The sequence below is a fragment of the Saimiri boliviensis genome, chromosome 8 (genome assembly GCF_048565385.1).
Source record: "Saimiri boliviensis isolate mSaiBol1 chromosome 8, mSaiBol1.pri, whole genome shotgun sequence".
Taxonomy (NCBI): Eukaryota; Metazoa; Chordata; class Mammalia; order Primates; family Cebidae; genus Saimiri; species Saimiri boliviensis.
In genome coordinates, this window is record NC_133456.1 from 54,132,302 (window position 1) to 54,160,017 (window position 27,716).

The 27,716-nt window shown below is 39.3% G+C and overlaps 1 protein-coding gene across 6 annotated transcripts in view; it reads left to right on the forward strand.

Moving 5' to 3' along the window:
* The window catches only part of ATXN7 (ataxin 7), a 138,410-nt gene that overhangs the window by 77,098 nt on the left and 33,596 nt on the right, over window positions 1-27,716 (forward strand). For 4 of the 6 annotated variants that reach the window (XM_039477065.2, XM_074404489.1, XM_074404486.1 and 1 more), the window contains exon 5: window positions 9,460-9,564. In XM_039477065.2, coding sequence (XP_039332999.1) covers window positions 9,460-9,564 — 105 coding nt within the window. Of the gene's footprint in view, window positions 1-9,459; window positions 9,565-9,587; window positions 24,869-27,716 lie in introns of those variants that run through there. The other 2 variants (XM_074404490.1, XM_074404491.1) reach the window with 1 other exon arrangement.

The following is a 27,716-nucleotide window of genomic DNA, read 5'->3' on the forward strand; positions in this document are numbered from 1 at the left end:
TCACAGTGAAACGGGAGCTCAGGCCTAGAGCCAGGCAGGCAAAGTATTCCATACAAAGGGAATAGAATTAGCAAAGGGCCTGAAGTGGGGTTGGCATAATTGTCAAGGATTTCAGAATGCGAAAGTGGAGAATTTAAAGAGAGCAGTGTGTCTTGAGGTTGTCGATGTTAGGCAGGGCCTTCTAAGTATTTGTTTTCATTCTGACTACATTGTAGAGCCATTGAGGAGACTAATTGGACCAGATGACATTTATGATGTACGAGTATCACTTTGGTTACTGAGGAGCAGGTAGAGTGTAGAGTAGGCCCTGGGAAGCACAGCCAGCTCAAAGACCAAAGGACAACAGTGGAGAAGATGATAAAAATGGCTTGAATTTCCCAAGTACTTACTGTACTTGTAGGAAACACTACTTGAAGCATTTACGTATATTCATTTAGTCCTCCCAGTAGCCTGTGAGGTAGGTGCTTTGATTGTGCCTGTTTAGAAATGAGAAGATTGAGGTACAGGCTAGTAAGTGACAGGGCTGGGATTTGAACACAGCCAGTCTGGCTCCAGAGGCTGTATTTTAACCTCTGTGTACTATTGCCATAGCAAACTTAAGTTCTTCCATTCTATGCCTAACCCTTCATGTGTTTATATGAGCTGCAGTAAAGAAGGAAGAAACTACAGACTTATCTTTAGATTCCTCCTTCTGCCTCAACCTCACATCCATGGTCTCCTGAGCTCTTGGCAGGGCCCTCTAGACTGTGTCTTCAGTCTGGTTTCACTCATCTTCATTGTATAGCCTCTTCCTGTCTCATTCTTTTGCATCAGCCTTTGGGGACCACCTTCCTTACCTAGGTCAATACACATTCAGGCTAAGTTACCTTTCAGTAAGTGGTTTCCTTGCTGAAAGTCATATAGGTTCCCCTTGGCTTGCAGTATTGACCCTCTGAGCATGACTCCCCTACCTCTCCCTTGCATGGCCTGCAGGGAGGACTGTGTAGTCAGCAGTAGGAGCACAAGACCACTTGAGAGTTAAGCTCACATTGTGAAATAGTCCGTTGCTAATTGGTATATATGGTTGTTCCCCCTTAACCGTGGGGAATGCTTTCCAAGATCCCCAGTAGTTGCCTGAAGCTTAGAGGAGTACTGAACCCTATATATACTATGTTTTTTCCCTGTACATACATACCTATGATAAAGTTTAACTTACAAATCAGGCACAGAAGAGATTAACAACAGTTGTTAATAATAAAGTAGGATAATTGGGTCAAGCATGGTGGCTCATGCCTGTAATCCTAGCACTTTGGGAGACTGAGGTGGGTAGATCACAATGTCAGGAGTTCAACACCAGTTTGGCCAAGATGATGAAATCCTGTCTCTGTTAAAAATAAAAAAAATTTAGCCTGGCATAGTGGCAGGTGCCTGTAATCCCAGCTACTCAGGAGGCTGAGGCAAAGGATAGCTTGAACCTGGGAGGTGGAGGTTGCAGTAAGCTGAGATTGATTGCCACCACTGCACTCCAGCCTAGGTGACAGAGTGAGACTCTTGTCTCAAAAAAAAAAAAATTATAACAATATGGCAGCATCATTATTCTTGTGCTTTGGGCCCTTTGTTAAGTAAGTATTACTTGAATACAGGTACTACAATAGGAGGAGTTGATCTGATAACTACTAAGTGACTAATCGACAGGTAGTGTAGGCAGTGTGGATATACTGGACAAAGGAATGATTCCTGTCCTGGGCAGGATGGAATGGGATGCTGTGAGATTTCATCCTGCTATTCAAAATGACTTGCAGTTTAAAACTTAGGAGTTATTTCTGGAATTTTCATTTTAATATTTTCAGACCACAGATAACTGACATCTTAGAAAGCAAAACCAGGATTAAGGGGGAGTTACTATAGATGAGACTTCTGAGAATTAGTAAGAGCCAGGGCCCTTAAGACAAACATTTCTAATGTGGGTCAATTTTTTTGTTGTTGTTGTTTTTTGAGACAGAATCTCACTCTGTCACCAGGCCGAAGTGCAGTGGTGCAATCTCAGCTCACTGCAACCTTTGCCTCCCAGGTTCAAGCAATCCTCCTGCCTCAGCTTCCCAGGTAGCTGCAATTACAAGTGTGCACCACCACATCCACCTAATTTTTGTAATTTTAGTAGAGATAGAGTTTCACCATGTTGGCTAGGATGGTCTCAAACTCCTGACCTTAAGTGATTCACCTACCTTGGCCTCCCAAAGTGCTGGAATTAAGGCGTGAGCCACTGCGCCCGGTCTCTGTTTTTTTTCCTTGAGCTAACATTTATTGAGTGATCACTATCAGTAGTACTGAGCACTCTCCATGGATTAGTTCATTTAATCTTCGCAGTAGTATTGTGAAACACAGGTCCTGTTAACTGTATTTTACACACAGGACAACTGAGATTCAGAGAAGTTAGATAATCTAACTATGCTCACATAGCTAGTAAGACGAAGAATAGAAATTTGAATAGAAATAGTCTCACTGCAGAACTGCTCTGAGCCACTGTGCTGGATTCACTAGCACAAAAGAATTTGCCAGTGTACAGATTGGAGAGTCAGACATTGAAACAAATTTTTACCAGAAACTGCCTCCTGCTATAAAATCGTGTGTTCAGGGAAGACTACTGAACTTAAACTTATATCTAACTGAATGGCATACCCAATTCCAGCAGATGATGACCATGTGTCACTAAATGACATAGAGGCACAATTATAACCTTCTCACTTATGGTGGCATCACCAGGACTTAATCTGTCAGTTATTATTCATCAAGTAATATTTAGCACATACTCATTGCTGCTTTCTGCCAGTCAGGTTACGCACCATTAGGCACTGCCACTAGAGCAGTGAATAAGACAGATACGGAATGTAGTCTAGTGGGAGGAGGTTGAGGCTCATGCGGCTGGATGGGTGGTTACAAATAGGGGATGATGCTGTGTAGCAAACAGAGCTACTCCATGTAGTAGGAGTCCTGCCTAGCCAAGTCTCTGGGGAAGTAACATTGAAGCTAAGACTGAATGACTGAATGAAGCCAGGTAATGGTCTGGGGGAACTGAGTTCTAGGCAAAAGGAGCAGCAAGTGCCACACAGAGTTCTGCTGCAGGAGAGTGTGGTGTGTTCCAGGAACAAAACCAAGGCTAGAGTAGCCGGGTGCAGAGAGGCAGGGCCAAGGTGTTCAGGTCTAGTAGGCCAGGTCAAGGACTGTCATGTTTATCCTAAGAGCATGTGAAAGCTACAGAAAAGTTTCATATGCCAGTCATTTACTTCAACACACAGTGATAGGGTACTTCTCAGGTTCTGTGCTAGGGAAGGCAGAGAGTCTGTTGTCAGATAAGAATACCAGTGTTTCCATTTGTAAATTTTTGTTGATAAACCATAAATCGGTGAGTGAAGGGCTAAAATGGAAGGCATAAAGAGTATGAGTAGGAGCCAAGCAGACAGGGCATTGGGGCTAGTTCTTGTCGAATGGTGGGAATTGTAGAAAGAGCAGAGAGAAAAGTTTTCTGTGATGTAGGAGCTGTTCTGGCCAAAAGAAGGAATTGTGGGAGAACAAGACAGGTTGTGAGAATGCCAGGAGACTTGAGGCAGAAGCAGATTGACTGAGGCTGAAGAGATAAGAGGGACCAGAGTGCTAGGGGCCTTGTTGCAGAGAATTAGGTCCAGAGTCCAAGTCCCACTTTGAAGCCAGCAGGGGTCTTCAAGTAGAGATAGCATTATGGCTTTACAGGTTTATGGGCTCAGGCAGCTGGGAGGAGGAGGCTGGAAGAGGAGCAAACTCTGGCCTTGTTAAAAGACCTGTTCAGGTGAGTAGAGGCCCCAGATCTTGAACTTGGGCACCGGCAGTGGGAGTGGCATGGAGGAGGTGATTCGAGGAGAATACTGGAAATTGCCCTGGCTTATGAGTCTAGCAGATCTGGGTTCAAATCTTGGCTGTGCTATATACTAGTTTGTGAGATTTTAATCCTGTGTGCCTTAATTTCCTGACCAATACAATTATGACTTTGATTTCACAGGTTGTGGGCAGAGATTGAGTGAGCATTTCCTAGGGCCAGATACATTTCTAAGACTTTGGCATGAAATAGTTCTCTTAGTCTTTCTGTTCTTTGAAGTACTGAGTGAAGTAGATACTATGATCATCACGATTCAACACATGAAAGTTCTGGATAGGTGCCATTGCTCACACTTGTAATCTCAGCATTTTGGGAGGCGAGGCTGGAGGATCACTTAAGCTCAGAAGTTTGAGACCAGCCTGGGCAACATACTGAGACCCCATCTGTACAAAAAAATAAAACAAAATTAGCTGGGCATGGTGGTGCACACCTGTGATTACTCCTAGCTACTCAGGAGGCTGGGGTGGAAGGATCGCTTGAGCCTGGGAGATCGAGGCTGCCGTGAGCTGTGATTGTGCCACTGCACTGCAGCCTGAATGGCAGAGACCTTTTGTCTAGAAAAAAAAAAAAAAAGTGGTATTTGAAGAGGTTATAGAACTTTCCCAAGGTCACATTTCTTTTGATTGAGGGAACCAGCATTCAGAGTGATACTGACCCACACTCTTAGCCACTCTGCTTAAAATACCAGTGATAGAGAGTAACTAACTGGGAAGGGGGAAGGAACAGCCTTTTGAGGAGGTGACGGCTGAGCTGAGAGCTGATGTGTGAGAATACACCAGGCATCTTGTGAAGCAGAAGCAGAGATGCTGGGTGGGGAAAAGATTTCTGGCTTTGAGGAGAGAAGGGAGGTTAGTATGTCTGGAGCAGAGTGAGCCAAGGAGGGAGAACTGGGGAACAAGGGAACAGTGGGCGAGAGGGAAGTGCATACATATCTGGCAGGGCCTTGGAGGCCAGGGTAAGGGCAGGAGTTTTATTCCAAGAGGAGTAGAAAGCCTCTGGAGAATTTTAAACAGAGGAGTGATATGATCTGGTGGGGAATTTTAAAGAATCCCTCTGGCAGCCTTGTGGAAAGGATTGTAGATTACTTACAGGGGACTTCTTCCAGAGTTCATTGGAAGGGTGCTGGTGGCAGGCTCAATAATGGTAGCCATGGCAATGGAGAGAATTGGATGGAGATTTTAGAATATAACTTACTGGATCTGCTAGTGGCCTGGATGTGATAAGAACAAGAGAATTGGAGATGGCACCTGGGCTTTTAGTTTGAGCTGTTGGGGAATGAATAGTATCATTTACCCAAAATGGGGAAGGTTGTTGGGTGAGGAGCAGAAAAGAGTCAAGAGTGAAGTTTTGGACATGCTTGTTCTGTTTGAAATGTATATAAGACATATAGATGGTACTGTGTACCATCTATATGCAGGGTACTGGGCAGGTTAAATGCTTTGCGGTGCCATTCAAGTTTCTTGTTACTGAACAAAGTTCTCAAAAGGGAGATAGCAACACCAGAGTAAATACATTCACTATGGTTCGGGATATGGTTTCTAGCAGAAGGACTTCATTCTATATGTGACTGAAGTTCCTACATACATGTGCTCAAGTGTCCTGTGTTAAACCTAATGATCCTCCCTAGTCTGCTGGCCTGGGGTCTCCAAAGTACACAATGGCCTAGATGTGGGTGCTGGCCCACTCACTAATTGACACATAGGGGTGAACTAAATCCTGAGAAAGATTTAGGGCTTACATAACAGTAAAATCCATTCTTTCAAATTAGTTTGGAATCCATTAATTCAAGTACAGTTTTTAAACTTTAGGTTCAAGTAAATAATTAAAGGCCTAAGTTGTGTATTTCAAGCGTATTTTATAAACCTTTTTCTTTCTTTTTTTTTTGAGACTGAGTGTTGCTCTTTCGCCAGGCTGGAGTGTAGTGGCGTGATCTTTGATTACTCCAGCCTCTACCTCATTAAAGCGATTCTCCTGCCTAGCTTCCTGAGTAGCTGGGACCACAGGTGCGCAGCACCACACCTGGCTAATTTTTGTATTTTTAGTAGAGATGGGGTTTCACCATGTTAGCCAGGATGGTCTCGATCTCCTGACCTCGTGATCCGCCCTCCTCAGCATCCCAAAGTTTACACCTGTGAGCCACTGTGCCCGGCTGTATTTTGTAAACTTTTTGAATAATGAACTTATTTTTGTTAATTTCATAGTTTTGTTTTCTTTTGTCAATCAGGTTTTTCCCAGCATTTGAGCAAGATCTGTATGTTAATTTACAGATGGGTTGATTGTGAATACATGCTTTAAAATATTTAGGAACATACATATTGTCTCTTACACACAGATTATTTCATTTCTTTATGTTGCCACAACATTCCACACTCTGTTCCTGTTGCTAAGGCCTCTGGAATGTCCCAGTGCAGAAAAAGGATATAGAACTCCTTCCCCCCCTCCCCCCCGAAGAAGACATTTTATTTAAATTATTTTGTGTCCTCTAGTTTACTTCCAAATATGGGTATCTGAAAGTAAAGCATTTAGAAAGCTAAAATTAAAGTTGCTTTAAGTTTTCATAAAAGGAACTCAATTTCTTTCTTTCTTTCTTTCTTTCTTTCCTTTTCTTTTCTTTTTCTTCTTTTTTTATTGACAGAGTTTTACTCTGTCACCCAGGCTGTAGTTCAGTGGTGCTCTCTCTGCTCACTGCAACCTCCATCTCCCAGGTTCAAGTGATTCTCCTGCCTCAGCCTCCTGAGTAGCTGGGGCTGCAGACTCCTGCCACCATACTCAGCTAATTTTTGTATTTTTAGTAGAGATGGAGTTTCACCATGTTGGCCAGGCTGGTCTCCAGCTCCTGAACTTGAGATCTATCCTCTTCAGCCTCCCAGAGTGCTGGGATTACAGGCATGAGCCACCATGCGCTGCCTAAGGAACGCAGTTTCATAGAGTAGAATGAACTGGGTTTAACTATACCGTGTTTCTTTCCTCAGAGTGGGGGTGTGTGTGTGCATGCTTTTTAGAGAGATTCGGTGTGCTCCTGAGAAACTAAGAACCAAGTTTTCTGGTCACGCAAACCAGAGTCCTGGTCATGTTACTTTCTTGCTGGGTGATGTTAAATGAGGTTGTTTCTCCATATGTAAAATTGAGATTATTTTGTAGGGTTATTGTTAGAAATAAATGGGATAAACCATATAAAAACTGCTTGACATAGGGCCTGGCACATAGTGGTCTCTCATAAATGTTAGCTGTTTATCATTATAGTCATCATCAGTTGCAATTGATCCTAAGTTATTGAGGAAATAGAATTTTTTACAGAAGTGTACATTCTTAATTCCTTACAGAATGACCCTACCTTTTTGGTTTTACTAGTCTTAAGTCTCAGAAAAGGATCAGATGAACTAGAGTAAAAAAGGATAGGTTTTTACATGATAAGCATCATGTGGCAAATTGAATCCTGATTATTTGAAAGGATCAGTTTAGGTTTTTATTTCTCTTAATTGCTTTATTTTTAAAGGGGTGAGGAGTTAGTCCACAGAATAATCTAGTATCTGGCAAAGTGATCTATGTTAAACAACATTGCATTACATTCAGAACTGAGGGAATCACAGAGACCACCAGCAGCACATTACAGAGACCTAAAAGTAAACTAAGACTGTTTATTTAATACTATTTTAACTGCTATCTAATAATAAAACTAATTGAGTTGATTTCATTAAACAAATTGTTTATTTGATATCTATCTAAGACTTTTCAGTAGTAAATTATGAATGTTATGCCATTTCTGTACTTTAGATGTATCAGAGGCATTTAGCACGGAAGCATATGGAACTTATGGTAAACTACTTTAAATTTTTATTTTTCAGAATGAAATGTCATGTCAAGAAACTGTAATCTGGGAAAATGACTTATTACATGTATATCATTGCATGGATATAACCTTTCTCCTTCTCCCACATGTGCTATATTTAACTCAATGTGGGCAGGCTTTCAAGGAAAATAGCTTATTGTTTGGCTCTTATTTTTTGTTAAATAAGCCTAGTCACAGAAGTCTGTAGTCTACTGGAAACTTCTTATTTTATCTAATCAGTTTATACAGTCAAAGATCGTCAGTCCTGACATTCTAGTTTATCGACATTGAAATCTGGAAGGAATCTCTAGGTATCATTCGTCTGGTCTTCAAGAGTTATGAAATCCAAGCCACATTATAAGTCAGAATTGAATTGCAGCTACTGACCTTAGACAAAGTACTTTAACTCTGTGTGAGTCAGTTTTTTCTTCTTTAGAGAGGGGATACAACGGTATCTACCTAGGTAGTTGTGAGGATAAAATGAGATAATAGCACATAGAAACTACTTGGTGCTGCAAGTACATCCCTAAATCGTGCTGGACTCTAGTATATTTCAGATTTATAGCTGGCTATCTGTGCAATTCAGTGTCATAGAAACTATTTAAGAAAATTCAAGCTATAGCCATGTGTAGATTTTATCAGTAATTTGATATTTTAGAGATTATCATCACTTGACATCTTCTTAGGGAGTTTTCTTCTCCCTTTAAAACCACCAATGTCTCCATAGCTGGAGAGAGTATGAAATTAAATCTTCATAGAGAAGAAAGCAGATGCTAATCAACTTTTTAAGATCTTCTTCCTTGCCCTTTAAAGTTGGTATTTGATCTACTAAAACATATGCTTATATTGACGTGTGCTAATTATCCATTCATTGCAGATATTCTAAACAGTGCATATAGTGTAAAATAATTGTTTAAAATCTACTGATTTTGAAATACTTAAAAAGTTTCATTCTGGATCTGAACTTTTAGCTCTGTTCCCTAGATTGTTGTTCATAATTAATTGTTCATGGTTGAGATGTTTTAGTTAACCATATTTGCCAGGTATCAAGTTACTTTGTTTTCATGTGTATGCAGATAGTTTAATTTTACTGTTAAGCAAACAGCTCATATCCTACCCTAATCTGGTAACCAAACTGATTAATGTATGAAATGCCGTTTGTGATAAGGTTCAGTCTGTCTTTCTGGTGGCATCAGTATGTAAACAAAAGGACTAGAGGTTGCTATGCCTTGGGAAAAGTATACGAAAATAATTTTCTTTATATTACATGCTGGCAAACCAGCAATTTTACTCCTCTGTGAAATCTCTGCTCCCTTTCTTACTTGTTCCATGGAACCCAGTAACTAGATAGTCGGAATAGAATGCATAAACAAATGAAACCATTAGATGGTACAGCTTTGTGAATTACTAAGCATTTTATATGGTTGCAGATTCTTTCCCATAACTCTTGGTAGTGTTCATCTAATGTTGCTTTATTGTGCAAATATATTCATTACTTGCATTTTAAAAGATTGTCTGTTTTACCTCGTAATGATTTTTGGTGCACTTTAACCTTTTTTAAAGTGTCTCTGTAAGCCTGATTTAATTTCTTTCCATTTAATAGTGATGGTGTACCACATCAGTTCATTTGTCCTGGTACACTTTGTAATAAGGCAACTCCTTTAGAAGGTATTGTTTCCCAAAATGTTTTTATATCAGTCAGAACCAAATGAGTGAGTGATGCTCTGTTTCTGTGTTGCAGACATGCCAATATTTGGTTTCTGTCCAGCCCATGATGATTTCTACTTGGTGGTGTGTAACGACTGTAATCAGGTTGTCAAACCACAGGCATTTCAATCACATTATGGTAAGTTCTTAAGCATTTAAAAAATCGTTATTAGAAGGTAAAAGGTAAAGCGAGATTAAACTAAGAAATGGTGATGGCATGCGTAGGTCATACTATCCTCCCCCATCAGGAGGTAGACTTTTTAATTCACTGAATGGGTTAATAACTATCAGATGTTGGATATTTTTACTAAAAATGGTGTGAATTTTCTGTTTTTTATTGAAATTAGAGAAAGTATAATTTATAAAATCTCTCTTAAAGTGTTGCATCAGCATACTTACAGGTTTGTTTCCTTCTAGAGCCCCTGGTTTTGAATTCATTGGATTTTAAAATTATATACACACTCACAATATGGATGAATGGGCTTTTTTTTTTTTTTTTTTTTTTTTTAAAGGAAATGTGATTTTGAAACTTCTCAGTTCAGTAGTTCTAAATGTTGGGTGTTAATTGTGGAAGAGTCTGAATATCTTAGTTTGGCATTGTCCTAATGCCCCTAAGTGTTTGAGATACGAATCTGATTCTAAAATTTGGTTTTATGCCCAGTTTGCCTCAATATCAAATTGTAAGTATTTGAATACCTATCTTGTTTCAAGTATTGAGTATGTAGTATGATTCTTATGGACATAGAGTTTACACTCTAATTTAAGAGGCAGGCTAAACTAACTAGATGTACTTTAAAAATAACTGCAGGTTGTTTCTTCATTGCTCTTACTACTGCAAATGCAAGCTTGTAATAGAGAGTAACGATGGGGTTCTTCTAAAGATAGTGTGTTTAAAGAAAGCGTCTTAGGAGGTGACACTGGAGCTGACTGAGTCCTAAGTGATGAGAAGGAACAACTTGGGCAGCAGTCTAGAATAAGAGCGTTTGATGCAGAGGGAACAGCCAGCACACAGATCTGAGGAAGGCCTGTGTGGCTGAAGAGTATTTAGTATTTAGTGAAGGTAGGTAAAAACTGGAGAAACCCAGCATTATGAGCAGGAACCTGATCATTCACAGGCCAGGGTAAGAAGCAGCTTGGGGACACTGGGGGATTTATGTAATAGAGTAACCATCCTATCTCAGTGGCTGATTTGCTGAGAATAAATTCTGGCAGAAGGGCAGAAGCAGGGAGAATAGTACAGAGGCAAGAGATGAAGCTATACCGAGAGTACGATCTGGCAGTAGAGCTAGGGAGACTGCATAGCTTTGAGATACCTTTTTTTTTTTTTTTTTTTGGAGGCAGAGTCTTGGCTCTGTCACCCACATTGGAGTACAGTGGTGCAGTTTCAGCCCACTGCAACTTCTGCCTCCCACATTCAAACGATTCCCTTGCCTCAGTCTCCTGAATAGCTGGGATTACCTAATTTTTTATTTTTAGTAGACACAGGGTTTCTTCCAGTTGGCCAGGTTGGTCTCGAACACCTGACCTCAAGTGATCCACCCACCTCTGCCTCCCAAAGTGCTGGGATTATAGGCGTGAGCCACTGTGCCTGGCCAAGAAACATTTTAAAGTTAGAATTTACAGGTCTTGCTGTTAAGACTGCTGTTGTTGGGTTAAGAGGCACACCATCATAAGCAACATTCCACCATTTTTTTTTTCCCAAGGAATACGTCTTTTATTTAACCATGAAAAGATTGAGTTCCTGCTTCTAGGAGAATCCCTGGGGCAGGCACTAGAGTGGGCACACAGGTGGATAAGATGTCATTTCCTGGTTCTGACTTGTGGAAAATACAGAAAATATTTTGGAAAAATCACTTGTAATCCACTAAAATGGGAGGTATTGTGTTGGATAGGCAGAGCTCCTACATATGGCTGCACAGTTTGTGCACTGAACAACCATATTTGGCGGCCCCAGGTTGGCAAGAAGGTTGACGTCAGCAAGCACAGGGGCAGGAAATTCCAAGTTCTTTGGGATGTGCTGCACAAGTCACCATTGGCAAAAACTGTTGTACCCACCTGTGGATGAGTGGAGGGCAAAGGCAGCCTGGGACTAGCTCACAGGGCCTCAGTGCCTGTCAGAGTCCCCTGCTCTGGATGTGTCGGTGAGGACCTGTTGCAGATTTTTTAGAACCAGAGTGATGTGACTTAGTGGTGACTGAGAGAATTGATGAGTATAATGGACTCCTTAGGCAGAAAGAGGACCTCTTGGTCCCCTCTTCTGGGAGCATCTTACTCACTGGTTATAGCACGTTTCTATGAAGTTTTCTTTCTTTCTTTTTTTTTTTTTTTTTTAATCTTCTTGTTACTCTCTTAGAATGTCAATGTATGTGGGTAGGAGAAAATATCTTTTTTTTTTGAGGTGGAGTCTTCCCCTGTCACCTAGTGCAGTGGTGTGATCTCGGCTCACTGCAACCTCCATCTCCTGGGTTCAAGGGCTTCTCCTGCCTCAGCCTCCCAAGTAGCTGGGATTATAGGTGCACTCCACTATGCACGACTGATTTTTGTATTTTTAGTAGAGATGGGCTTCACCATGTTGGCCAGGCTGGTCTGGAACTCTTGACTTCAAATGATTTGCCTGCTTCAGCTTCCTAAAGTACAGGGATTACAAGCGTGAATCACCACGCCTGGCCTAGAAAGTATCTAAAATCACATTTTTCTGTCTTTCTCCTTTCCTGCCTTCCAGTCCCTAGCACAGTATCTAGTAATATGATAGTCGTTGAATGACAAAGTATTGGTGGTAACTTCAAACATGTAAATGGGAAAGTGTGAATGCAAGATTCATACACTCCAGGGTCTTCTGTGGCTTGGCAGGAGATGTGACTGACAAAGCCACTAGGTAGGAGGGCTGAGATCCCTCTAGTGACAAGGGAAATATTAAAGATAGAGAGGAGAGTTCCTGGCAGAAAGGTGAGGGCCAAGTGCTCTGAGAGAGGGATTCTGCTGGGAAATGTGGAAGGAGTGCCCTCTTTGAATCAGCAGAGGAGGAGATATCTGCTGGTGGAATTGACAAGAGATTTAGAGATGAATGGGGGTTTGGGAGAGTTACTGCATGAAGTGGAGGAAGGCACCATGTGGTGGCCCTGGAGTGACACCCTATTCACTTGCAGGGAAGGAGAGGTGAACAGGATTCCCAGGACCAACAGCCTTTTCCAGTACTGCCACAGTTTCATCTATCTCTTGGGGACAGGGGTTGTGTCAGGAAAGATTACTTTTGGAACATTTTCTTTTGTGTTGAAATTTTTAGAAGGCCAATTCTTGCATTCCTGTTTTCCACTGTTAGCAAAAACAGTTTTCAAATTCAGAATCTTTTAGAGTAACTGTTGTAGTCTGTTTACCTGCCGAAAGAGGGATTGTACTTTCGAGTGAAATTGATGAAAATTTGTCAGCAGTCTCATGTGAATGCATGTATTGCTGATATCTATCTGTGACTTTTATGAACAAATGAATAATTGCTACAAACTCCAGCAGGCAGTTCCTTTAAAACCACTGCTACCAGGACAAGAAAACATGCTACAGTGGCAGCAAGGGTTGTAAAATCAGTCAATGTTGGTGGTAAAATTATAATGAATTGGTGAGCAACTTATTATTCAGAGTAGTTAAGAAGCCCTGTACTTATTTTGCTAGCCAAGCTCCTGTTTTAGGAGTTAACGATTAACAAGGATTTCCATTTGAGCAATGATGGTGAATGATTATAGTGTCATTTTGGCATTTCTAGTTTTTCAGTCTGATTGCTCTCATAGTATAGTTTGCTTTCTTGGAAACTAACATAGTAATACCATGATTTCTTGGTGTTTTAATGTTTTGAAATACTCCAGCGTGCCTCATACTTCTCTTCAGTTACTTAGTATTTTTAAGAGTAAGGTGCTGCTTACTGCTACTTTCAGATTTAAAAATATAATTTGAATCAGTGGATCCCAAACTTGCTGTGCATTTGAATTAAAGAGGAGCTTTCTAAGTGGGCAGCTTCCAGAAGCTGACTCCAGATGCTCTGAATGGGAATTTCCAGGGATAGAACCTAGGAATCTGCATTCTAAACAGCTCTCTGGGCTGATTCTGACACACTAGCTGGCTGGGATGCATTGCTTTCACAAATGCAGATACAGTCCACTCTGATGGAGCTGTTGCTTTGGTACATAGAGTGGCTAACATAGAGTGACTGACTCAGATTGGCGCTTAGAGATTTGTTGAGCCAACCAGAATGGCAGGAAGGGAGGCCCCTATTTTTTTAAAATCTCTGTATTATGTGCTGGAAATGTCACATTAATTGCCAGAAAACTTGGAGTAGGAGAAAGTGTTGAGATGGTGACATTTCTAGAGTCAGAAGCACCATTCTTTTGAGGTGTGGAATCTTAAGTTCATCAGTTAGTTTAGTGATAAATGTGTTGGTCCTATACTGGCTACTGAAGAGCGTAAACTGTATAGTACTACTTACATACATTTACTCTGGATCTGTTGTAGTCTGTTTACCTGCAGAAAGAGGGATTGTAATGGTGGGATTATCACAGGGTTAGCCGATGACTTGTGGGGTGCTTTGGAGGCTGTGTACTGAGAGAGCTTCCCAGGAATTCATGCTTTGTGCTCTACAGCTTCACTGAGTTTGCTCATGAAGAATACCTTAATGTTTCTTTTATGCAGACCCATGGGTGATCTTACCTAGGGGAAATAGATGAATGATGTTTATTCAGCTTGGACAGGTACCACATTTAGAATCTCTATGATTAATTGAAACCCTGCTCAGATGTTAACTGTTGAAGTATTTGCCTCAGATTAGTTAGGCTGATCCACTTGTTGACCTTTTGGCTTAGCTTGAGTCTCTGAGCATCTCCTCAGTAGTGACATGTGGAGGAGCAGCCACCTTTTCGCAGCCTTAATCAAGTTCTGGCTTTATCATCTGCTGACTTAACTCCACTTAGTATTTTTCTTTAAATCAGACCACTTACATAATCGATTTACAAGGAAAATCTTACTAGAACAATAAAGGGGAAACTAGTGTTGTCTGCTATGAGAAATGGTAAATGTTAAAGTAAATGCTGTGAAAAGAAGATTATTTAATTTTATGTTGATGCTTTTGCCAGTGCTGGCTCTGAGCCTGAGGCTTGCTCTCTTTGTTAAAATTGAGACTAGCACATTTTAGGCAAGTGTTGTCCACATAGTAGTGCGATATTATCAGCAAAATGAAGAGATTGGAAAGGGAGTAAGTTTTTACTTACCATTTGATGTTATTAATATTAAAGAGTGTTACCTACTCCATATTGTTGGGAAATACCAGGACAAGTTCTTGAATTTTGTTACATCAGATGTTTAAAGACCTATCTACTGGGGCCAACCTTAGCCCGAAGAAATAACAGACCTGGAAAATAGAATTTTAGAATTTCATGTTGATCTGTAAAAAGATCACGTAAAACAAATAGCCTTTGTCATCTATCGATCTGTTATATATTGAGCCACTATTGATCATTGTGAATGGCATGTGGGTCTGTTGGTGAGGCTTCAGTGTAAAACGTGCCTTTCTGTCAGGCTGTTCACAAATAGGAGTGTCATAAATATAGCTTTTTTGTGACTTTATGAACGTAGCTTTAGTAGAGACACTCTTGTGATCTTATAGCTTTCTCCACTTGCAGATGTTACAAATCCTGTAAAATTAACAGCCACACAAATTGCTTAGACTTAATGTTCCTTGATATGCATTGAGGTGATTTGGATTATTTTAGATGCTAGTGTAAATCATATTTTCTAAAATGTCATTTTATCAGGATGAGCAAATTACTCATATTCATATAAGAAATTACTCCTTTTTTGAGCTAAGTAATTGGTTTCAAACAATGTTAGTAGCATAAGAGAAAAAGGAATTTTACTCTATAAGATCTGATGGACTGGTTCTGGCAAAAATGCTAGTTCTCATTGTTGACAACATTTCACATAGTTCCGACCAGCAATTGCCATCATATAATTACATTGCATCACAAAACAGAGGTTTTACCAGTTAATACAGAACACTTCCCTCCCCTTTTGTTCCCTGATTAACTTAGACCTGGAAAGAAATGGGTTCAGATATTTTTTAATGTGTGATTTTATTTGGTTATTAAATAACTGTTTTTGGATAAAGAAAGAAAAATTTTTTTTTCTCTCTTAAGTATGGTAAATTTAAGTCTGCTGACTAATGATAGCTTTTAATAGTACCTGGTGATTTACAGATAATTTTTGCATGTATTGTCTCATTTCCTGTTCTTAACAATCCACTGAATAGATTTTATGCTTAGTTTACAGATCAAACTCATAAATTAAATTTCATTGACACAGATAAACTATACCAACCAGGCCATCTTTTCTACCTACTAACATCAATATATTTTGCATTATCATAAGGATGTATACAGTTAAAAGAAAATTCAGACAATATGAATTTCATGTGTAACAAAACTATTATTAGTGACAGATGTTCTAGCTGAAGTAGAAATTTGAGTTTCCTTGGAGAAGTTGGGTCAGTATTGTAAACCTGTTACCTCAGAACATTCAGTAATTCAAAGATATAATGATGGTAGGTGGATTATTGATTTAGCATAGTCATTGGATTTCTCTTCTGCCTGTTCTACTTTATTAAATTCTAAATCATAGTAGCTATCTAAAGCCAAACTTTTCCCCTTTTTGTATGAGACTCATAACATTTTGTAGCTTCTTTAGAGAATTGGCTGACATGTTTATTTCTGCAGTCAGTATAAAGACAAACTTGTTACAGAGCAGAAAAAATTACCTCACGCTTTTGCTTGGAAGACATGTACCAGGTCTTTCTCCAGCAGTTGGAGAATGAGCCAGGGATGGGAGCTAACCAGAACAGGCACATGAAAACATGGATGCTATCAAAGGTAGACATTAGTTTAACTCTGGAAGGAAATTCCAGGCTGACCCTTTGCCCTAAACTTCTTGTCACCAAGTAACTGTTTTTGGATAAAGAAATAAAAGGTTTTTTTCCCCCACTTATCATTTAATGTTACTAATATTAGAAAGTGATAGCATGACATACAGTGTATTCATTTTTTCTTTGCTACAAATTAAAGAATGCTAATTAAATTTTTCACATACCTTTCATACCATCAGATAAAGGGTTATTCTTTCTCAGTTAATATAATTTTATCTTTTTTCCTTAGTCGTATTATAAGCAGATATCTTTAAAATACAGTTGTCATTTGTAGGAACAACATTTTAATTTCCAGTTATAAAATGTACTTATTTTTCCTCTTTATGGTATCTGTGCTTTTATGAATGTCTGTGCCTTTGGGACTCCTTTAAAAAGGAAGTAAACTAGCAATGGTATGATTCATGCATTTAACAAAATTTGTTGGGTGTCCAGTATGTGCTAGGCATTGCCCTCCACTGAGATAGAAAAGCAGTGTCTATGACTTCATGCACCTAATATTCCAACTGGGTGAGGTGGAGAGAGAAAAATGAAATTGAGTGAAATCATATTATTTTAGGTAGTGATTAATGATAGGAATGATGTGAGAGAAAATGACTGGGACCGGCAACTTTAAGTAAGGCTAGTCAAAGAAAGCCTCTCCTGGAGTGATGTTTAAACTCAGTGATGAAAGAGAGCCAGCCCATTTGAAGATGTAGAGGACAACTGCTTTACATAGAGGAAATAGCAAGTGTGAAGATCCTTAGATAGAAGTGGTCTTGGAAGAATGGCCAGTGAGGATGCTGGAGGAACGGGGTCCAAGTTGAAATTGAAGAAAGTGGGGCCAGGACCAGATGACACTGAGCCCTGCAAGCCATGAGAAGAATCAGGATTGGACGGTGCAGGCAATAAAAGGTCACTCAAGGATTTTGTGCCAGAAGTGTCATGATCAGATGTTTGCTGTATGGAACACGGGGCAAATGTGGAATCAGGGAGCTGTTTCATACTAGTTAAGATGAGAGCTGGATCAGGAGAGAAAGCTTAGATTAGGATTGTAGCAGCAGGAGCAGAGAAGTATGAACAGAATTAAAATCTACATCGGAAGTATAAAGCCAGCAGGGCTTGCTGATGAACTGGGAAAGGAAGGGAGGAGGAATGACTCATGGGGTTCTTGGCTCAAGCAACTCAATGAATGTACTTGAGCTTATGGATCAGGAGGTTGTTCTTTCAGTTTGTATATGGGCATTTGTTTTTAATGAAGTGCACTAACCTGAGTGAAAATGTGTTATATTAAGTCTTCAGGCATTTTCTAAAGATTATAGGAGAAGAAAATAATTATTGCAGTGATGCCAAGTTTGGGGGTCATTTTTTCTTTGCAGTTTTTTAATGTTATTGTAATCTAGTCATATAAGCCAGGAAACAAAAGAAAATATGTGCACTTTCCTGGGACTTGTCATGTATTCATTGGTTAATTGCGAAAATTTATTGACTAACAAAAACCACTACCTTTCAGTTTGTTTTTAATTTTTAAAATAAAATACATTGTAAAAGAAAGAAATTAACCAACAAGAGGATAAGTATGCAGTCAGAATGAACAGAGGTCCTTCATCTTACCTTTCAGGGGTACAGTTGGACATAATCTTAGAGAGTTCCTAAACCCTAGACAAAGTAATATTTATCAGCATATTTTTCCCCTCACACGCAAAACAGTAGATTCATTGTGAATTCACATTTTTAACGTAATAATCTAAACTTTTTTCATGTTAATAAGTACTGTTCTGCTGTAGTCTTTTTAAAGATTGCCTTTTATTCCACTTTATTAATGTATTTTAATTCATTTAACCTGACTCCTATTGATGGACATTTAGATTTTCAGTGTTGCATTAATATATACAGTACTCAAAGGGCTATCCTTCTTTGGAAATGTCTGTCAGTATTTCAGCATATTGATTCGCCACATGGAGGCTGATCACAGTGCCCTCCAGGTTTGTACTACTGTGATTTGATGAACTACTTGAACAGTTCTGATTTGGGTTGCCAGAATAATAAGGTAGTGAAAATGTGAGTTTCTGGCAATATCTGTCTATCTATCTGAGTGTCTGTCTATCTAAAGATATATTTATATTTATATATATGAATTATTTACAGTGTATATATGTATCAACATTACATTGTATTGTGTGTGTGTGTGTGTGTGTGTGTGTGTGTGTATGTATATATAACTAGGGAAAAATAGTAGGGATTTCCTTTTTTACAAAAAAAGACGATAAAAATTAAGCAAGACGTTTTATATATATATATAGAGAGAGAGAGAGAGTTAATATTCACCAGTGTCACTCTTGAAGTGCCTGCTACATATAGAAATCATTAGCTATTATAGGATGGCCATGCTTCAGCTTTAAAGGAGACATTTCAGTATATAAATCCGTATTTTATTTATGTCTTCTAAAAAGTATTTCTCCTGACAGTCGTTTCACAAGACAAATTTGTACATTGACTGTTTAAGATAAACACACCTGCGATTTCAACCCTACTAAGCTGTGGTCTTACATATGACCAGAAGAGGGAGTTTTTATCACTTCTTGAGGCTGTGGTACCTACTACCTGACTGAAATAATTCCTCTGATGTATGTACTAGTCCAAATTCATAAAACATACTGGTTTGGAAGGGGCCCAATAGCTAAATTTAGCTATTTCCCTCATCCCACATTGTGTGTGTAAAAATCCCAGTCTTGAGGTTTACTTCAAATTAATTTTATACCTTTTCATCTTGTGCATTTGAATGTTAAAAACAAAAAAGAAATGATAATCATTTCCATTTAAAATAAAATACAAACAGTAAGCCCCTAAGATAGAGTTCACACAAGATAGAGTTCTTGATTTGTATTCTCTTCAGGTCAAGAATAAACTTTGGAATGAAATTTGTTTCATTGCCTTTTGTGCTTGATATATTTATTTTTAAAAGGTTGTTAGAACTTCGTTTTTTTAAATTGAGACAGAGTCCCGCTCTGTCGCTCAGGATGGAGTGCAGTGGTGTGATCTCGGCTTACTGCAACCTCCACCTCCTAGGTTCAAGTGATTCTCGTGCCTCAACCTCCTGAGTAACTGGGATTACAGGCTTGCGCCACCACACCCAGCTAATTTTTGCATTTTTAGTAGAGACAGAGTTTTGCCATGTTGGCCAGGCTGGTGTTGAACTCGATCTCAAGTCATTCTTCTGCCTCGGCTTCCCAAAGTGCTGGGATTATAGGTGTGAACCACCGTGCCTGGCCTACAACTTTTGATACTGAAGATTTGTAGTGAGCTTTAGAGGGTTAAGATGTTATTTTGCCAAAGTAGCTAAATAGGCCTTTTTCAGTGTTGCTGAATGGTGGTCTGTTGGGCTACTTGTGTCTCAGTCTGCTTAGCCAAACAAATGAAGAGAGTAACAATAATCAAGATATACTTGTTTCTGTAATACTAGAATTTCTTTTCTTTTCTTTTTTTCTTGTTTTTGAGAAAGAGTCTCACTCTGTTGCCTAGGCTAGAGTGTAGTGGTACAGTCTTGGCTCACTGTAACCTCTACCTCCTGGGCTCAAGCAATCTTCCTACCTCGGCCCTTCTAGTAACTGGAAGCACAGGCACGCGCCACCACAACTAGCTAATTTTTGCATTTTTTGTAGAGGTGGGATTTCACTATGTTGCCCAGGCTGGTCTCAAACTCCTGAGCTCAAGCAGTCCACCTGCCTCGGCCTCCTGAAGTGCTGGGATTACAGGTGTGAACCACTGCACTCAGCCAGAATTTTGTATTTCTTTAATTTTCTTCAGCTACCTTCCCAGTGCATTTTTATAACAGAAATTTGTTAGAGCTGTTTCTTTATATATTTTTGAATGGCATATGAATATATTAAATATATATACTTATAATATTTTTTATATAAATATACAAATTAACCATCTCCAACATACTATTTTCAGTGCAGCCTACTTTTTCTTATTTGGCTCTTTCAACTTCCCTGTCTTCTCTAGCTAGCAGTCCTCTGTGCTATAAACCATACATGCTGCATTTTTAGTATGTAACTTAGTATGCATCCATCTATATTTTTCTCATGCTTCTAACTATACTGGCACATAGAATCATGTATTTTATTAGTAGAGGCTTTTGGTGATAGTTTAAAAAAAAATGGATTCTATTTGCACTTCTGCTTCTTTTTTACTCAACAATACCTGATGTAAATTCATTCATAGCCCTGGATAACACTAATCCCCTCTTTTTAACGGCTGCATACTACTCTAAGGTGTGGCTGTGCTGTAGCTTCCTCCGCCAGGCGCTCTGTGGACATTGATTTTGTTCCTTGCTTTTTGCCTCTGTGAACCAAACAGCAGTAACCACTGCGGTACATACTTAATTACTGGTGGTTTAGTTTCTATGAGGTATAGTCTCAGGAAGGGATTCCTGGGTCACAAAAGATAGTTATTTGCAGTGCTAATAGCTGCTGCTGGATTGATTTCCAAAAAGGCTGTAATACTTTATATCTCTACCAGCCACTATGAAAGTATCTCCAAAGGAGTAGGTGTTGTGTTTATTTTTCTAAGCTTGCATTTATCTTTCTAAAGCTTCTTAAAATGTTCCTTAAACACACACACATACACACACAAACATGATTAATTTTAATTTGAAGTAAATTTCTCAAGCACGAGTCTGGGTAATATTTACTAATATGAGACAAAGAGATCTTTCAAAATGAGTGATTATTTTAAAAAATACTCATTTCAACAATTACAGGCAATTTTCCTGGTATTTATGGGAAATTTCTATTCATTCTGTATGAAATCTTATATGCTAGGATTCCTCTGTGCAAAATATGAGGCCTCCTTGATGATAACAGTTTTGAGTGTGATTAATGCAAGGCCAAGGAAAAACTACAGCCAGTTTTATTTCTGATCTTGCTCTCCTCTTTGCTTTTGGTATGATTGGTCACCTTTTAACAGTGTTCATTGTGTGTTTCACAAATAATGACTGGGCTGAGGTCAGACTGTGGTTAACTCAAAGCCTGTGTAAATCAAACCATGAAGATATATTTTGTTTGCCTGTCTTACACACATGAAGTGTGGCTGAGCCCTGAAGAGCCATCCACCAAAAGGTCAGCTAGAGGAAGGCTGCTGCATGGTTTTAGCTCCCAAGATGAATTATCCCCATTTAAATTTCATCTCCCACCTCTCCTAATCCAATGTGAGTACCTAATGAACGCTGGATAATAACATAGCAACATTTCTAGGTGAAGCTAATCTGATTCTGGATAGCAGGCTTGCAGGCCTACAACTGAATGAATTGTTTGGTATTTCCAAGTTTGAAAATACTTTTTTCTCCTTTCAAGTGCTCCTTGGCAGCAGGTAAGGAATGTTAAAGCTCCTGTAAGTGCCAATTAAGACCAATTATAACTCGCCCGGCCTGCTGAGACAGTGAAGTGGAGTTAGTGGAGACTTGTATTCCTGTAAAATGGAAAACTGGCTTTTACCAATGACAGGAGCACGGTATTTCATAACTGCTAGCAGCTTGCTGCCCTGCAGAACACTGAATGACACCTCTGCTGCTTCTCAAGGATTCAGTTTAGGAAATCCCAAGATTTGTAGGGGACTTGACTAATTTCTTTAATAGAAACCTCAGTTTTTCTTTGTTTCTGTTTTACTCTAACTCTTCTTTCCTGTCATCCATTCAGTTTCTCCTTGGTTGTAATCATAATTTCTAACATTTGCTGAACGTTTAACAAGTGCTGGGCGTTGCATTACCTGTGTTACCTCATTCACTTCTCACCGTGCCAGGCTTGTGGGAGGAGGCAGTATCAGCCCTCAGCTTTCCAGAGTCTCGCCCAAGGCTGTACAACTAGAAGTGCTCAGACTGCAGGCTGGCTGCCCCCTGAACCCAAACCTTGAGTGCTCCTCCTAGCTTCCTGCAGGTTTGCTTCTTTGCTGAGAATAGCCTACTGCACAGAAGAATTTTTGTCAGTTCAGAACTCCCCTTTGTGTACTAGGGTGAAATTGACGTGTGTACACCATACAAACCACAGCTGATACATATAATTTTTGGTCAGTGAGGCACGGATGTTATTCTATTAAAATTGTATTTTAGTCTGTAGTCTTTTTTTAGTGTTCAGTCTTAAGTTTTTTCTTAGGAAAAAAGAAATATGACCATGTCCCCAGACCTAGACATTTATATCTGAGCCATCATTGGGATATCTAATATCAAAATAAATTTTATTTGGAAATGTTTCGAAGAAAATTATGATAATGCTTTATAAGCAGAAAAAGCAGTATTTGCTTAAATATTTTATTGAGGGCATTACGAGGGCTACATGTGAGTGTTAAAACTTTAATCTGAGCTTTGTTCTCAGTTTCTATGTATTTATCTATATTATTGGTGTACAAAATTTTATTTTCCTGGCTTATATGACTATCTGTTTTTTGATGTAGGTCTTAAAGATAAGTTAAAATAATTTTTCTCTTATTTATACATGAACTTAAATGTAGACGTGTGTTTGTAGCATTTAAGAACATTTGCTAAAATTCACCCTGGTTTTCTTTAGGGTTACAGAAAACCTTGATTCTTAGAACTGTCTTGGATTGGCTGACTCTCATAATGATAATTTTCCCCACTGGTACAATCACTGTGTATGAAAGGGAATGTTAGAAAGGCAAGCATTTGTACTAGGAGGTCAGCAAGGACTCTGGTATCCCCTGTCATACAGGTGCAGTGATAGGGAAGTGAGGTTTAGCTAGAGAAAGATCCTCCTACCTCTTTCTTTCCTGCCATTGATGGCATTAAGGAAGACTCCTCATCTACGCTTGCAGGGAGGGCAGGTGAAGTGGAGTGAATAATAATAAGACCTGTGGAAATCAGGTTGTACAGCCATAGAATTTTTTTTTCTAGCTTACAAAACGCTTCTGTGAATTAACTTAAAGTTCTTATTTTCACTAACGAGCTTTTGAAAAGATTTGGAAGATGTATCCTCATCCTCTGCTTCTAAGGCTTGCCAATGGCTCTTCGCTTCTGTTCTTCTAGCATCTTTTCAGGACTACCATAGTTTTGGATTATATGAATGTGACTGTAAGGAATCTGGGAAACAAAAAACAAAAAACAAAAAACATGGGTTTTAGAAAACCCCTAAATCTTAGTATTGCTGACATGGTTGGGATCTGAGTGCTTGTGAAAATAGAGCAGTGCAGCTACTGTTCTTTTGTTTTAGTCAATTTAGAATTTGGTCTAATAGACATTTTCATGCCTCAGAACTCTTCCCCACCCCTTTCAGGCTAAATCATTTCCATACATGTAATTCAGGACTTTCGCTAAACATTCTGTGTGGGGTGATAGGATTCTGTAGAAGAATCTTTTCCCACTTCTTTTGACACTTAGAAGAGTTCATTCTGAATTATCAGGTATCTAAATCATTATTATCATAAAACTCAGATCACTTGGCAGTTTTTTCCATGTCACTTGTGGGGATTTTTTGTTGTTGTTGTTGTTGTTTTATTAGAACTCTGTCAGCTGGGCTGGAGTGCTGTGCGCAGTCGCAGCTTACTGCAGCCTCAAACTCCTGGACTCTTGTCTCAGCCTCCCTGGTAGTTGGGATTACAGGCATGAGCTGTTACACCCCATTCATTCCATGTCTGTTTGACGGTAAGATTTGTTGATTGGCCAGAGAGAAAGAACGTGATAGGGATGAGGTAGTGAAACAGGCCAGAAAGACATTGTTTTCATGGGGGGCACTCAGTGAAAGAAATTCTTGGATTTAAAAGTATGAAAGCTTTAGTTAGCCCTCCAGTGATTTGAACACCAAACTGGAGAATCAGGTGGATATGAAAGTATACATATTTTAGAAATATGCACAGAAAGTAGGTTAAGATTTTGTGTTACTAGATTTAGGAAGGAGTATGCTTAGGAATAATAAACTTTTTAAAAAATTTTAGCAAGTATAGATAATACAGGAGAAATAAAATGTGGAAAAATGCTGCAGGTATTTTATAGAAATGTTTAACTTTAAGACCTTTAGGTCTACGAAGATGTGAAATGTAAATTTTTAAATAAATCATGTAAGCTTTGTAATATACCTGGTAGTAGCTGTGTCAGTTTAAGGGCATTCAGAAAAAAATTCAGAAAGTATAGTAATTTGCATTTTAGCAGGTTAAATTGATAAATTCCATCTTCCCCAGTTTTGACAAGTTGCCTTTCAAATAGAAAGATTAATATACAACGGCCAGGACGCCTTGTATGACCATATTAGATGAAATTAGACTCCACCCCCTGTTTTCTGTTGATCTGCCAGGACCTTTGTAATTCAAGTGCTTTTTACAGTAGTAGCAAATGTTACATAAGCCCAAACATGGAGCATATTTGGAGTTGGTGGGCAGATCCAACTCATGATGCAAGCCTGCAGTAGCAAGTGTGCAATGAAGCACAACCAAATTCTGTGAATGGAAGGAAGCGAGACGCCTCTCCAAAGCAGCCCTTCTGCGCAGGAGCTGAAAGCTCTGCCGGGTAAGTTTTCTGAGGCAGTTTTCAGAGGCTGGGCTTGGCTCAGGGCCCAGCTCTGGATGAGCCTGTGGGCGGTGGGGTAGGTCTTTCCTAACCTTACATAGAACCAAGGAGAGTTTGGAAGAGTTCGTGCAGGCCTCTTTCCTCCTGGTGTTTGTCTTGCCCTGCCAGCAGGCCAGGAGGGCTACGCTGCTCAAGTAGTGGAGGGAGGGAGCCTGCAGAGCTAGGGGATCAGAGTGGGTAATTGCAGCCACAGGGATTAGCTGCTGCAAGCTGTCCACAGGAGCCATTCTGAAATGTCATTTGAGTGATCTGGCCAAAGTTCAGACGCAGACAGGAGTCGAGTTTGTTATTAACTCCAACAAAATGCTGAGGTTTGCACCAAACAGTTCCCATATCTCAAAACAGAGAGAGCATTGGTTACGTCGCTCTCTAAAAATGGAGGAACGTTGTAACATGCTTTAACTATTTTTTATCTTACTTGTGGTAAGTGAGGTTTCATGACAGGCAGTTTGCAGTGTTTCCTGTAGAATGTGTTTGAAAGCTGTTTTGTCAGATACTTCAATTCCACAGCAAAGTTTCAAACAGAACGCTGCATCAAGAGGAAGAACAACTTCAAAATACAAACAGTAACCCTGGGAAGTCATTCAGTAACTTAAATTGAGTGTATAAAAATTTAATTATGGACTGACAGCCAGAAAAGATTAATTTTTTTTTTTTCAGTTGTGTTATTAAGGTAACCAGCAGAGCTAAGCTGATTCTTCTTGGGTGGACGGGAAGGCTGCTGTCAATGTTACCTTACCTGTCTTCAGACCTTCTGTCTTCATGCAGGAAGTGAGGTGTCAGTTGAGTTCTTTAGTTTTCAGGGGATTCAGATTTCATGCCTTCTCCATAATGAGCTTGACCGGATGGTTTTAATTGAGGTTGAAATTTAGCTCCCCCATTGTAGGACTTTAAATACAAATAGATCTTAAACCTTTAATCAAATTCCTGTTTATTCTCTGTAGTTGGTTTTTCTTAAAACTCTTGTCGGACAGTTTAGGTTCATGGTTTCTGCATGTCACTTCTGATGTTTTGTTAGTTGACAACCCCTGGACTGTAGGTGCAGCAGATAGTATTTCTGTCTTCAGGAAAAAAAAAAAATGTGTGTTGTAGACTCGTTGAAAACATTGGCATTCCTGAGTAATTAATCACTCATTCCTTATTAACAGATTGTATAATGAAGGAAGCTTTTAGGCTGTGTTCAAAATGTGAGGTTTTGCTTATTTCCATATTCTGGTCTTCAGGTCTTCTGCCCTCCCCACCCAGAATAAAGTGATATAAAAAGGATATAAAACTAGTGGAAATAGCAATAAGGTTTGTGACAGGCTCAGTGTAGCACTTTTCAGCAGATGATTTTGTCATTTTGTTGCACCTTACAGAGTTGCTCTTATTTGTTGAACTGGGAAGTTGGTGATCCCTGTTGGGATTCCTTCACAGAAATTCATATCTTAAAAGACAAAACAGAAACAACCAAACAAAAACAAGACAACTCCTCTAATTTGAGTTTTACCCTGTCCCGTTGAGTCTCTCTCTTTTCATGTATATGTAAAAATTGGATTGGAGTGGTAATGACTGTGTTTTGTTTCTTTAATTGTCTTTTTGCATTTTGATAATAGCCCATATGTTTCATCTGGGAAAAATGGTGACTTAAACCAAAATGCAACTATAGAGATACTTGTGTAAGGACTGAGTATGTTTGATGCTGGACTACGCATAGTATAACATGTTAGAAGGCTAAATTGTAAATTGCTGAAATTCTAAGGTGTTTTTTTCCCTAACACATAGAGGATTAAATCAGAAGTAGATAGACTAGTGGATTTTCGTTTGGATTCTCTTTTTTCTTCTTACATGTTGGTACCTGAGGAATAGAAACAGTTCAAATGAATGATGGTGTGAGAGAAAGAAAGGGGAGTGAAATTTTACAAAATCATGTATATCACTCAGATAGTGAAGTCGTGTTTGTTTCAGGCAGGGTGATTTATTGCTCTACTATGTCAGCATCATTTGGGTAACACTGTGCTGAGGATAACAGAGAGAAGTCCTTATAGCTGTTAGCAAAGTAGACGTGTCAGCCAGCATGTCATTCATCGTGTGGTGTCTATAGTCAGAAACGGTGACAGCAAGATTACAGAGGTGGCATAAACGGTTGGTCGTGTTATGCTCAAAAGCAACAGCAACCTTTTCCCAAAAGGTACTTTCCCTAAGTGTGTGTATGCCTGTGTTACGAGAGGATGATAACCCTTGGGTCAAAAGTCTGCACCTTGAACCAGGATTTCAGGAGCACAGGAAGGGCGCCCTTCAGGAACTTAACTGATCACTCAGACCACTCTGTTTTACTTAAGCTGTTTTATGGGGGGGGGGGGGAATGTTCCATTCACAGCTGAGGTTTACATTCACCTGTTTTAACATTCTGTACATTCTCTTTTTCCCTATTATTCCATCTTTTTCAATAAAGCATTTGGATTAATTTTTTAAAAGCCCTTTTACAAATGTTTGCAAAGAGCTACAAGTTAAGCAGCCAGGGAAGGAGTATCCCCCAGATATTCAATAAGTTTTTCATATTTCTCAAATACTTGAAAGCAGAGTTCAGAAAGAAGAGTCCTCTTGGGAAGAATTCCTGGCAAGAGGATTATTTGAGGTTGCCATATTTCTGCTCCTTTCTTAGCAACATTATTTACAATCCATTCACGCCTGTCCCTTCCCCCACCAGAGTGGAGTCGTTCTCCCTTGTAATCTGCCCTTTGTGATCTGTTCTCTTTCATGCAGCCAGTGTGAATGGGTATGCTGTAGTGCACGCTCTGCCCAGAGA